A 14,088-nucleotide genomic window follows, 5' to 3' on the forward strand; every position below is an offset into this window, starting at 1 on the left:
GGCTGCCGCCTCCTGAGTATGCTACTCAGTTCAGGTCTCGCTGGCCCAGCACCCACCTGGGCAGAACCCACAGGGAAGAGGACCAAGACAGCAGAGTGAAGGAGAGCCAGCCTCCCTCCTCCCTAGAGCCCACAGCAGCACGTGCGTGAGCACACATCCCTGCCAGAGCGCGCATCCCTGCTGGAGCAGGCCTGGCCTGAGCCATAAGCATTGGCTGGGCGTTAGGGGAAGGCCACACGTAGTGACAGCACGACACACACGAGGTTACAGAGCTGCAGCACACATGGCTTTACTTGCTCTGTCACCGTGGGATTGCAGCACCAACCTGGGCCGGGCATACCCAGTGTGCCAGCCGAGCAGAGCTGCCGACTGGGCTTCTCCAGTGGTGGAAGTGTTTTGGGGCAGGGAGACACGTTCCCCTGACTCCCAAAGGACACCCAGACCGGGCAGCACGTTGTAAAACACTCTTCAAATGAACAAAGGCAAAAAGGTAGCTTCCTGGAAATGGATTGAAAAATAATTGAGCAGTGGCAGAGCCCTGTGTTTTACTCCGCTGCTTTGACTGATGCAGCAAAAAGCAACAGACCAAAGGAGAAATTAAACCCAAATGGGAAGGGGGGCGCGGAATTGGATGGAAAGTCATTCAGCCCTTTGCAGCTTCCCAAGGGAGCTGGGAGGAGGCAATGGAGTGGCCTTGCACCCCCTTAACTCTTTGCTGGTAACATGGTTCCCCACTCCCCCCACATAGCTAGGTAGGTAGATAGATCTAGGACTTTTATACTACTGATTTTGAAGGACAGTTTTCAATGTATAATAATATAACAGTTTAGGTGTGCAGTGTTTGAAAGAGAGACGGGGAGAAAGAAAGAAAACAAACCTCAATCAATATTATTGTTTTTTTGTTGTAAAATATTGTAACCTTGTATAAACGCAACCTCTTTTTTTTTTTTTTTTTTCCTTTAGCTTAACAGCCTGGGGTAGAACATACTAAAAAAATAAAAAAGTTTTAAAAAAGTTCAGGAGAAAAAAAGAATAAAAAAAAATCATTAAAAATGTTGCCATGTGAGGTTTGTGCCATGCAATGTTATTGCCTATGCAACCATGTATTACCAGTTCATTACAGTGGACTATTAAAAAAGAACAAACAGTCTTGCAGCTTGGTTCTTTTTAACTTTTTCTGAAGTAAGTTATTGCACTTGCAGGTTTGGGGTTTTTTTTTTTCTTTTTTTTGGGAGGTGGGGGGGCTGGAATTTCTGGGTGCTGATTTTTATTTTTCCAGTTTTTGAAAGCAGTGGCATCACTGCAAAGGGCTCTGCTTCCCAGCTGCCCTGGCCAAGGGGGCACAAACACTGTTGTTGTTGTTTTCGTTTGCAATAAACTCCTTCTCTTCTCTCCTCTCAACTGCAATCTGGCTGGTTTGTTCCTGACTCATGACAGATGAAATGTGATCAGAGGGGCCTCCAAAATCTCACGTTAATTGAAGTTGGCAAAAAATACTAACAGTGCCCTTTTGAACTGCTGACGCAGTGCAGAATGGATTAGCCGGGGGTAGATTAACAACAGGTGGCAGCTCACGGGCCGCTGCTTCTCCCTGTACAAAGAGATGGTTAACAGCCAGCAGCCAGGCACAGGCACACCCTGCCCGCCAGCTCCCAGCTAACCAGGGCCTCGCCGCTTCTGGGAGCGCTTGGCATCACCGATAGCCGGCACAGAGGGCATGGCGGCTGCAGCAGGGAGAGGATGGTCTCCCCGGCTCACTGCTCAGGAGCTGCTGCTTCTGGCAAAGCTTAGGCCTTGCAGGGCTCCTAGCCCTTCCCAAGCAGTCCGTAAGGAGGCAGGAGGGAATCCATAATGGCTGACACAAGGAGAAGTGACTTGGCACAAGACGCCGTGGAGCTGGGGAGCCTCAGCCCACCGGCTCTCCGTGCTACGGCACCACTGCTTTTACACAGCACAGTCACCCCCGGGGCTCCGCAGCATGGGGTCTCCCGGAGTCCAAAGCCCCAGCCCACCTGGGGCTGGCAGTGGGGGCACCCTGCCCCCGGAAAAGTGCTCCTTTCTCCCACATTCCTACAGGTCCAGTCAATGCTCCCTCCCCTCCCGGCTCTGCTTTGGCAGAGGACTCCGAAGTCACCTCACCTGCCCTGCCCGCTGTGGCTCTGCCAGGTTGCCCAGAGGCGCCTGCCAGCAGCCGGGCACTGCTCACCGGGCTGCGGGGCAGGCTGAGCCACCTGGGCTTCACCCCTCCCTGTACCGAGGGGAGGGCTGGTCTCAGCCCCACGCGTTCCCGGGGCCGGTCTCTTGCCCCATCTCAGCGTGGGGAAAACCGGGTTCCAGGATGGCCCTTTCTGCTGCTTTTGCTCAGTGAATAAACTCGGCTGTGAAGCCGTCTCCTCCAGAGTCAGCAGATCCACTGGCACCAGAAAAAGGCCAAGCCCCTGCACCTAGACACTGGGTGAACTGGAAAGTGCCCTTCACATTCAGCCAGCGCCAAGAAGGTGCCCAGCAGCTGTCAACAACCCACCAAGACCCACAGAGCCCCTCTGGCCTTTCCATCAGTTGGCTAGGAGCATCAGCTCAGCTCAGATGGAGCATGGCTGTTTTCCATCTTGTAGAGAAACGGATAATGCAGGTGCTGTTGCAAGCTTATCCATTCCTCTCACTTGTAGGAGAAAAATTCCCTCCCTCCCCAAGCACTCAAAGCCAGATTCTCCAGATGTTGGCAGAGTTCAGACTGTTGAGAGCCTAAAGCCAGTTTCAGTAACATCCTGGCTGTATGGGTTTACATCAGAAATTGCTCCTGGCCTGAATGTTGCCAAAGAGCTAAAAAGTCTCTCTATAAACTCTAGATAGTGGCAGGACCCAGATTAGAAATGTGCATTCTTTTCTTGAAGCTGTACTTTCCTACTGGCATTACAGGAGTTGTTTAAAACACATGGAAAAAGTTTTCTCTGGGAGATGTGGCTACAGCACCTAGGTTAACGCGTTCCTTCTCTGCTGGAGAATAAGACTTTGAGGCAGGGCAAAGTTCAGCCAGTTTTAATGAAAAACAATTTTTTCTTCCTGTAAACTAAACAGATTTGCCTTTTTTCTTCCTCTTTTTAAAAGCAGGTTATTAACCTTTAAGCAGATGGATGTACAATAATCTTCTCATTGGCAAGGAAGGCAACAGCCATGCAAGGTGCATCTACTTACAGCCAGCTGCAGCCCACATGTAAAGGTGTTGCATTTAATCTGAGACAAACAAGTGTTTATTATTTGTGAAAGGATCTTCCACTTTCTCTTGCTTTTCAGTTCGTAACTTACTCACGGGACAAAAAGACAGATGCTCCGAGTTAGCAATCTGCTCCCTTTGCTGTAGCCTTGCTGAATTCCTGGATCTCATTTTACGGTCCTTTCTGCTTCAAACCTCTTCCCCTGCCTGTTTGTACGAAGTATGGCAGAGGCAGTTATTGTTCCCATCAGTCCTCAGCTGAAGGCACCTAGCACTAACTGTGCCTAGCACCCAGCTGAGACCTGGCCCTCCCTTTGAAAGAAAGGTTTCAGCAAAGAAGGACCTTTAAAATCTTTCCAAGTTTTCAAACAGCCAAACCAGTAGGTGAGAAACAGTGTTTTTCTTGAGTGTACAGCTATACGGGCATGCAGAAGGGAACACGGAGCCTTTGCCCTGAAAACTTTAGCTATTTTCCCAAGGGACTATAATCTCATCTACGGGACCAATATGAGATGTTCACATTGGGCAGGTGAATATCCCTGAGTGGCACTTTTCAGTCAGTCCCAGGCTTCGGCTTCTAGTTTTACAGGTTCCCATTGCTGCACAAAATGGGGGTGGAGGGTAGAAGAAATAAGCTTCATCCTTAAAGCACAGGGTGCAACAGGAACCACATCTCATCATCACACATTGTAAACCTCATGCAGGCCTGTATGTCCCAAGTTCTTCACACCTTTGTTGGTCAAATGGTGCAGCTTTCACCTTTTCCCAGTTCCCTGCCAACTAAAATTTAGGTTAAAAATCCAACAGATGTGACAATTATTAAGCTGCCTTTTTTTTTTTTTCCTTACTACTCTGTAGAAATAGTCACAATATGGATTATTTCTCTTTATAGACATCCCTTACCCATCTTTTGTCTTCCCCTCTGCATACAGTCTGGTACTGAGCACTGGTTCAAGTTCATAGACTTAATGAAATCATGATCAAGTTGCATTGATCTCAGCCCACAGTCGCTGCAGAGTTGTCATGCTTGTCTGGAGCAGAAGCACTTCCTACTTACGCAAGCAAACAGGCATTTAGAATCAGTAAAGGAAATTTGAAGGAGAATTACTGGATCCTTTTCCAGACAAATGAAGACAGCAAACAGGCAACCTTGCAGGGAGAACCTTTGAGCTGCACTGTTTTCAGCTGGAAAACTCCCTGCGTGCTGCTAGCTCCATGCCACTCCACTTAATTGCCTCAATTGTCGCTGTTATCCTTTAATGGGAAACATAACTCGTTTTCAAAGCAACCACAAGAAGCTGCAGACAGGGGAATCCTGAAGATCAGCAGAGGTGGGACTGCACTACAGCCTTTCCATCAGGCTGAAATTACACAGGAGTGCACCAGGAATGTCACCAAATGGCTTCGAGCCAGGACAGGCTGAAGAAAGCTGACACTGAAAGTCAAGGCTGACGGGTCCTCTGCCTCGGTACTGAGACACCCAAAACTCCAAACACTAACTCAGACAAAAGTGTGGCTGTTCTTTATTATATATATATATTTATTACATATAACACAATGCTGGTATTCAATCCTGTTTTTACCCACACAACTCCTAAGGCTTTGGGCGTATGACAGATTCTCTCTGCTTCCTTATCAGCAGTTACAGGTAGGAGGCTGATCTTACCCAAGCACAAGGGCCGTGAAGTTCAATTTACTGTGCTCAGATACACTGGTAGCAAACATCATAAAAAGAACTTACACCATCCTACATGCCCCCCAAACAGCATAAGATACAACTGAAGGATCCACGACTCCACACCAGAGCAAAAGCATTCTAGCTGATTTTTCTGCCAAGCAAATGCCATCTCTATCTACATACCAATGTTAGCAAGAGGTTTGAAGTGACTACCTGCGCACAGGGTAACTTTCATATCCTACGGAAAGCTGCAAAGAATACTGTGTTCAGAGTTTTCTGGCAGTTTCGACAGAAATTATTTTTTCCAGTCTAAAAGTTAAAAGATAGTATAGGTGAAATACTTACCTAGGATGAGGGCTGATCTTCCCAGCTCTTCAGGATCAGATCCAAGTTAGCAACTGGACCAATTGGATGCTCACTTTCTAGCATATATTTAATTCTACACAGCTTTGCAGGATTTTTTTCTTGTTTTAAGTACATGGATGAGACTACCCATGAGTGCAAGAACTCCCTGTAGTTTACATTTCATCAGTCCTAGTAAAATTTAAACATGCAAGTGTTTAAGAAGAATGGTGAAAAAATTCACACTCCATCTGTCTGGTCTCTGGCTAGGGCATTTAAAATCCGTTTTCTCATCAGCACTGTCAGTTTTGATTTCTCTTTCCTGTATGGTGCTGTAGCCCTGTTAAGACAGCAGTTTCCATGTAAAGGGCTGGACAGAAGATTTATGCATACCAATTAACCATTCTGAGAGCCTTCCCGATCAAAATACGCTCTGCCTGTGAAGTGTAACTACGGTACCAGACATTCATTATAGAGGGCATTCATGCCAAATCTTGCAGGTATTTTTAACATTAAAATTGTCCACCTAAATACATTTTCATGTGCCTCAGTACCGCATTTTTCCAGAGTGCTCAACACTCACCAATACAGCCTAAAAGCAAAACGAGTCAGAAGTACTGGGCAGCTCTTCAAACCCACCTTGCAATTATTTTGCTATTTGAGTCTCCAAGGCCCTTGAATTGATAATTAACAGGGAGAAATTCGCTGCTGCTGTAAAGCGTATTTGAACTGTACCACTGGAAGCATGATGGATAGCAGGAGGTTCAAGAGCAGGAGCTGGAGACGGCAGGGAAGAGTAATTCAGAATTTGAATTGGCACGTCCTGTAACGAGATGGTGGAGCTGTGAGGAAGGAAAGAGTCAACACATTGTAGGGAAAGTTGGTGATGGACTCACCCCTTCTGGCAGGGCAAGCACCCTGGCACACCGTGCCCCTTGCTATGCACAAGCAGCAAGGGGTGACATGCACACATGCTGCCCTTCCGCAGCATGCTCTGCCAGGACTGTGCTGCAGTGCTTCTGGAAGCAGAGAGCTGCCACCACACTGGATTCCACAATCTCAATGATTTGGTCAAAGCTCTTTTCTCAAAAGCACAATTCTTTAACACTTTCTGTCTCTTCAGAGAAAGATCTGTTCCCTGTTTCTCCAGGATAAATGCTACTGTCAAATCTTGGCGGAAAATTACAAGTAACAACTACTCTGCCCAGAAAGGTGCAGAGCAAACCTCTACTTCAAAGACAACCATCCAACCCCAGTTACGTGAAAGACAAAATATTGTCAGGTCTTTCTGAAGTACACTGTGGAAATTCAAGTTTAACACAGATTTGTGTAGCAAAACAGCCTGTCACTGCAATTCTCCCTTCTAAATACATCTGTGTTTCCTTGTGCCACTCCAGAAGTGACATACAACAAACACTCCTTGGATTTACTTTTTAATATACCAATATTAACCTTTTTGTAATAACATATATACAATGAAAAGTTAAAAATTATCTTAATTTAAAGACTGACAACAAACCCATTCCAAAATCAGACATGCAGGTACACCCTACCTTCACAGACTTCTGCATCAAGAACATCACAATTACAAACGCAGAGGGAAAGAAGGCCATTTTACAAATTTTTTTTTGCAGTTCACTGCCAATTTCCTCCATGCTATGAAACAGAGACAAATTATCATCTAAATTTGATGGCCCTATAAAGCAATGGTAAAATGCCAAAGGACAATAAAAAGGTCACTGGGCATTTTGTGGAAGAGGAATCCACTCTGATCCTTTGCGATGCAGGCACAAGGACCTGTTGCCATTTTATTCATCTGAGACTATAGATCAGTTTAGGAAGGCTGCTTAGGCTGTCCCCACTTCAAAATACTCCACCAACTATTTCAAATCCTCCGTGCCTTTTAAGACTGTGCAAAACGTGCACTTTTTACCGGCTTACTAAGAAAGAACCAGGAAATCACAGAAGCTTCATAACTCTGTGTAAGGAAGATGTTATAACTCAGTTAAACTGCTAAGGCCTGCCAAGCTGAGATCAGCCTCAAAAGAATGGCCAAAACCGAAGTGACTACTGCACTGTCACAGCTAACCTTTCAAAGCAAATTTCAAGGGAAATATGCTGGTATCTCCTGACGCTCAAGCACCACGACATAAATCAACAGGAATATTGAGGAAGTTCATTTGAACGAACCTGAGAGGCTGTAAAGAGAAATAGCAAGCAACAAACCTTCCTCTATCTAGTGATACCCACTGTGCAGGCAGCAATTGTTGTCACTGCAACAGCTATACTCCCAGCTCCCCAATACCCCTCCCACAGCAACTTCAGAATGAAACAAAGACTGCAGGAAAAGACATTTACTAGTAATTAAACGTTCCCAGAGAACTGGATGATACAGTTCACAGGCACATCCCAGGGGTGTTATGAAGTGAAGCATCCCCTCAGAGCTATTGTTCCAATATGATTTTCATTCACAGCACATCCACCGCATTGGGCAATAAGATAAGTCTTAGTGGGGGTGAGACAAATAGGAGCAGATGTTTCCTGTTTCTAGCCTGCCTTTCATTTGGTTTCTGTCATTGCTGCATATCCAGCTTAGGAGAGGGGGTGAACCGTGATGCCTAACACTTGTCCTATTGTTTGGGGTTTGGCAAAATCCAAGGAGTAAGGTTGCTTGCAGTGCAACAGAAAAACAGCTCATCAAGTAGGATGTCTCTGTAACTGGAAGCAATGGAGGTTTCAAAAGACAGTGAAATCACACTTATCTGATAATAAACATTTTATCAGTGGAGCTGGGAAAAAAGAGAATCTTTTCTCAGCCCAACTTGGATCATCTTGAATATCAAAGGGCAAGAGTAACAGTCCAGGCAATTTTATTTCTAATTTTGTTGCATTTAGTTTTCTAATTCAGGTTAATTTCAGTATTGAGAAACAACTCCAATGCTCATATGAAACAGGAAGGCTTTTGGAGAAGCTTTACAAGCTGTATGTTTCAGTGGCAGCCTGTAGCAATGCGTTCCTTAAATTACAAGCAAAGACCCAATAGTTTCCCCAACAATGGTAATTCACAGGAGTTTGTAAGTATGTGTTAATAGTGTCTTGTACATACACAAACCCCTGCACACTGAAGCTGTAACTGGGAATTTCTGTAAATGTGTTTTACAAATCAGTACTACAACACAGTGCTTGCTGAACAGGATTCAGGTGTGAAAAACTGACTTCTTAGCTGTTGCTCCTATGTACAGCTATGATGTAAAACTAACCTGACTGCTGCTTTGATAATGAAGACTGAAAGATACACCTTTTTCTGTAAAATACAACTAGTTTTGACACAGAGTCAGTCTCTTGCACGGATGCAGCAGAAAACCTGAGATTTATGCAGGAAGAAGAGGTGCAGCAATTGGACTTCTGCCCTGCAGGTCTCTGCTTTGAAGGAGACTGTCCTCCCAGCTGCTGTGTGTCTCAATTTGCATCAAAATAATTTAAGTAACACAAAATGCTGTGCCCTTTAAAACATGTGATAACACACATATTTTTGTTGCTGATATTGTAAAAAAAAAATAATAAATCAACATTTGTCTCACTACGCAGAAGAAAATGTTTGTTACGCAGTTACTTAAGCCAACAATTAAGCTCAAAAGACAGAGGCCCATCAACCACACAGGCAATAAGCTCCTCCCAAGAGAGCCAGCTAAACGTTGCAGACAGTTGCTTTGAAGGGATGGGTGCTTACAAACCACAGAGCTGCTGCAGCACATTTGATAGAAGAGGTCAGTCACACCAGTCAGACCACAGAGAGAGAGATTCTGTTCTGTTCTTCCATGTGCATAGCCTCCTTTGGAGAAGAGAGTGCATTTGACGTTTCCGGGAGGACCCATGAATAGATTCAATCCTCTGTCAGCAACAGAGACGCAGTCGTTCAGCTTTCAATTACATATTTGTGCAATGTAAAGGGAAGACAACATACCAGAATACAACATTAATTCCTGTCTCCCTCAGATACAGTCCACTCTCTAGTGATTTATTTTATTCAGGGCCATATGTTCCTCATAGCACCTTTTCAGCTGTCATTTTCATCACTCAGGCTTGTCTCACAGATGCCTTTACAAGCTGCCGATATTGGGAAAGCTCTTCAGTTTCTCAGGAAAGTCATCTTTGTACAGGACAGGGTCAGCACGGTGCTCCACCACTTTTAGAGGCATGGTCCCAAAGACAGAGGCAAACTTATTGATGCATTCAGATCTGGTGAAAGGGAAAGCAATGTAATTAAGACCCCAACATCTGGGCTGGCCACCAGCTCCCACAACAACACAACTGGTAGAACCCTTCCCTCTTGTGCTTGGAAGTATTTCAGCCATGCTGGCTACTAATAAATAAAAAGAGAGCCCCCACTGCAGAGAGAACTGAAAAGAAGCTGGTGTTCCTTGATTTATCCATTTAATCACAGAGACGATCAAGGGGATGCTGGCAGCAGCACATGTGCACATGGAGGTCAAAGCTTCCCTTCTCCCTCCCCCTAGAATTCCAGTCATTCTTAAAGCAATGTACATGCTGTAAACCAGAACAGATTAACTGCCAACATGTCTCTTAAAGGGCCACTGTTGGGTCAATTTGGCTCATAACGAAGGTTTTGCAAAACCCAAGCCTTTGTGAAAATGAAGTTCTAAAAAATAATAAAAAAACCACCATCCCCAAAAAACCCAACCCAACTAAGCAACGAAAAATCCAATCAAAAACCTGGTTTTTTTCAGGCTTCTTCAGAAGCTCTATCTTTTCCCACAAAAATAAACATGCCTCAGTGTACAGGCAACACTGTTTGGACTACCTTAAAAGCGAAGCTGAATTAAACTATAAAATGAAAGCAGCTAGTTTATTTTCCTTGTCTAAATAAAGAGATATTGAGGAGTAAGGCATCACATTAGCACAAAAAAAGATTAGACCACTGATAACTCTTTCCAGTTTTAATAATCTCAGGTGTCAGTAATCTGTAGAAGGAACAGCTATGTGCTTCAAAAAACAAGCAGATGTTTAACCTTACATTGCTCCTTTTAACTCTTTCACCAAAAGGCACAGTACCTGTGGAAGCAAGGCAGGGGAAACTCGCCTCACCTCACCTCAGCCAGTGCCCAGCTAACATTAGCTGGGTATTATAATTCATTTTTAAGAATTAGCTTTTAAGAATTTCAGACACCAAGAATCGTGACAACAGTTCCCAACACATAACATGAGACAGCTACAAGAAAACAGGTCATATTTCTTCTGCCATTCAAAAGGGAAAACAAAAAAGAAATGAGTAGTTTTGACTCTGCTACAGAGGCTGACGTGCTGCAGGCGGTCCCAGAGCAGGTCTCTTGCTCTCCAACCACTGCACCCTCTCCCGACCCCTTTGAAGAGTTAGGGGGTCACTATGGCTCCAGGATAATTTTCCTTAAGGGATCCGGTCAATCACACCAACTGAGTGTGACAGTTTTGTGATGGGGACTGCTCAACACTGCCCCAAACACTCTTTTGAAGTAGATGGGACAGCAAGACTGGTTTTCAAAATTAATTCCTCAGCCTCTGAGCCATCCCATGGCTCCCTCCTCAACTACAGTAAATGACTGGAAAACACAAAGCCCAGGTCGTTGAAGTGCTGCATCTCCACATAGCTGCTTAAGCTATAACGGTTGCGTTTCAGGCTATTTTCTGGCCTGAGAAGTGTCAGAGAACTACTTCATACGTGGTGACGCTTGAATAAAATATTTGCACAGGTAAATAAATACAGGTATGTCACTTTCTTCTACCTTCTCATCTTCCCCATACTTCTTCCTACCTCCAGGCTCAAATCTTTGGGCTAGGGGACAAATGAAAAGGAATTCAGTGTGTAAGAGGAAACTGTGTGCGGTGGGAAACAGCCTCTAGACCTGGCACAAGCACCATTTGCTCCAGGGTAGCACAGACCTGAAACAGCTCAGGAGCCATCAGTCAGGGCTGAAGTGAAGAGACCCAAATGAGGCGAACCATCAGGAAGGTAAGCTTTGGGCCCTGGGCACAGAAAGGTTACAGTAACATGGACAGCACGAACTGAGTGTTTTCTCCAGGAACACTAAGCAGTTTCTGTTGCCTCCACAAGATACGTTAAACACATCTGATTTTCAGATAAGGTCAGGCTTCTATATCATCTGTTAGTTCTGAGAAACATGTCTCACTGTAATCCAAGTTGAGTGTACTGGAGAAGTCTCATGGCAGGAAAACCACAGACTTCACAGGTGAGGAGGTAGATGCACTGGGAGATGTGCATGTGAGAAGTTTGCACAGCTGCTGGCCCTCACTGGTTTCTGGAATACAAGAATACTTCTAGTCTACTGGTTCAAATCCCGCCTCTGCCAGTGATGACTGAAAGACATTGTAATGTAACAGCTGCTTGGTGGCCAGTGTGAAATGCATTAGTTACCTCAGCCTGCTGCCTGGTAGGCAGGCATCCACATCAGATCAACCATCATCACAACTGGAACTAAGCTGCACCCTCAGAGCAAAAGACAGAACTAAATGGACAGAGACAAAATTGACCTCTTCCTTCCAGAGGTTATACTCCCAAACCAAGGAGGAGGTCTTATGAGAAAATATCCTTCTACAGTCAAACTTACTCTGGTGGCAAGACCATTCAGCATACCAGTACAATATCTTTAACCACCAAGAAACCACTTTGTTGTTAAAGAAATTAAATGAAAAATGGAAAAATCAGCATGTTCTAATCGCTCTGGCTGAATCAGAAAAGTTAGTCCTCAGGAAATATCAAATTCAAAGATCAGAAACAGGCGTAAATAGATGAAAGAAACGTCATACACAAGCCACAAAATATGTTCAAAGGAAAGTTGTCTCTTCCCAAAAATTTCATCTCCTGCACTGAAATCACTTGAATTCCAAAGCCTTTGCCACTTTTGGACAATATAAACTAGAAAGGATATCTAGAACATTAGACATTCAAAGCTAGGTAGCCATGAGAATGTAACGCGTCATCGTAATATAGAAGGAAGGTGTTTTTCTTGGCTGCGTCTATTGTTTTGCAAATTCATATTAACAGAGGCATGTTTGCTTCCAAGAATTATTCTTTTTTTCCCTTGCTCTGCTGACAACATGCAGTTGTGCTCAACAGGGAGTTCAAGACTGTGTGAACTCAGAAACTGAGAGCCCTGTTGCCCCTGGCAGACTGGGTGAACTTCGTGTCTGTTAAGGTCTCTTAACCAGTTTCCTCTCCTTTATAACCCAAATACTTTTTCGCAGGATAAGTCTGCACCTGCAGACTTTGGCCAACTGTTACCTGGTCAGTTTGCCTCTTAAGGGAATGGCTTCCTACTTTGACTCTAACAAATACTTACACGTCCTAAGTAAGACACTACTGTTAATGTTACTGCAGAAGCAGCTCAGCCCTTTGTTGTATTTACTGTACAGGCAGTTGCCCCCTAGGCTGCATTTTACAGAGTTCTCCATTTTTGAGAGCCAGATGCAAAGATGCTAAAGGCATAAAACTTGTTGCTACTTAAACAGCACCTGTAAATACAGGGATTATGAGATCCTCCTACAGCTTCTTCTGCAACCTGATGTAAAGGCTAACCTACGGCAAGAAGGGGATTCTCGGTTCAAAGCTCTCTTAAGTTAATGTATTTTAATGATGGAGCTCAATAACCCTGGGGACTGAAGTCTTTTATTTATCTCAGAGAAATTACACAGCAGGAAGAACAGGAGTGTTGGCTTTCCCATGATTTGCTGTAAATATCCTTCAGTGTTGATCAAAAAAATCTCTTCGTAAGAGACAGAGTTCAACTGTACCATCTTTCCTTTGTTTCTGGCTGAAAGTGTCAAAAGGCCCAACAGAACTGGTTAGTTACATGTCCCTCCTGGGCAGGTCTCCACAACTGACTTCTCAAACCTTTTACACTGATAAAACAATGATCAGGCTGTAGCTGGGCATCTCTCCGCTACTCCTGAACCAGAAATTTAACACTAAATGTTGTGTGTGCCCATGACAACCCTGATAAACTGTTTGTTTCATAAACAGTAGGTTGATCCCTGGATATCCAGGCAAGTAATTAGCTCAGACTACCTGCTCACTTTCTGAATGCTAAAAAACAAGGAGTCAGGCAATTTGGGAAGCTGCAAGTGAAGCTGATAATGGCTCTTTGCCTGATAACCCAGGTATTGTTCTTGGTATCCAAAACTGTAAAGTTATCTGTACAAAGTTAATTCTTTTATAATAAGACAAGCATTCCCTGATGCACGTACTTTGTCTGTTCAGCTTCTCTTCTGACCCTGAAAATGGCTAGTGTGTGCATACATACATATACACACACACACATGAGCCATTACTTGCTAAGTTAGGAAAATTTCATCTAGGAGTTGCTATCGTTTGTTATCCACTTATAATGAATAGCTAGCTTAGAAGATTCAAAAAAAGAAAACCTTTCAGATTTTCAAATAACGCCCTTTTACTGAAGTAGAGAACATCACCACAGGGCAAGAAGGCGTCAGGCGTAGCATGCAGTTTCAGTATGATATTAATGATCTTCAAAATGAACCCAAACTGCTTATTCACTCAGATTCTCTCCTGCACTCAGACTCTACCTCAGCATGTACCCCTTTGGCTGGGCAAATAAAAGTATGTGGATTTGCAGTCAATGTAACATTTCCCACAACACAGTTATCTCCACTGTTGGAAGCTACAGAGAAGCATAGCAACAGGTTAAACATGTTCTCAATATACTGTCAATGATACTTTACTCTGAGAATACATGCATTGCTATAGACATGGGAACATGACCTTTACCCTGCATCATAATGCACTTTGGAGCAAAAACCACTTTTTCATCTTCTAGTTTTA

The 14,088-nt window shown here is 44.2% G+C and overlaps 1 protein-coding gene across 1 annotated transcript in view; it reads right to left on the bottom strand.

The window, feature by feature from the left end:
• Positions 1 to 6,654: 6,654 nt before the first annotated feature.
• Positions 6,655 to 14,088, bottom strand: part of EXT2 (exostosin glycosyltransferase 2) — an 80,216-nt gene continuing 72,782 nt past the window's right edge. Inside the window, exon 14 of the mRNA XM_040600493.1 lies at positions 6,655 to 9,473. Coding sequence (XP_040456427.1) covers positions 9,335 to 9,473 — 139 coding nt within the window. The 3' untranslated portion in view covers positions 6,655 to 9,334. The remainder of the gene's footprint in view (positions 9,474 to 14,088) is intronic.

This window comes from Falco naumanni, chromosome 7, assembly GCF_017639655.2.
Source record: "Falco naumanni isolate bFalNau1 chromosome 7, bFalNau1.pat, whole genome shotgun sequence".
Taxonomy (NCBI): Eukaryota; Metazoa; Chordata; class Aves; order Falconiformes; family Falconidae; genus Falco; species Falco naumanni.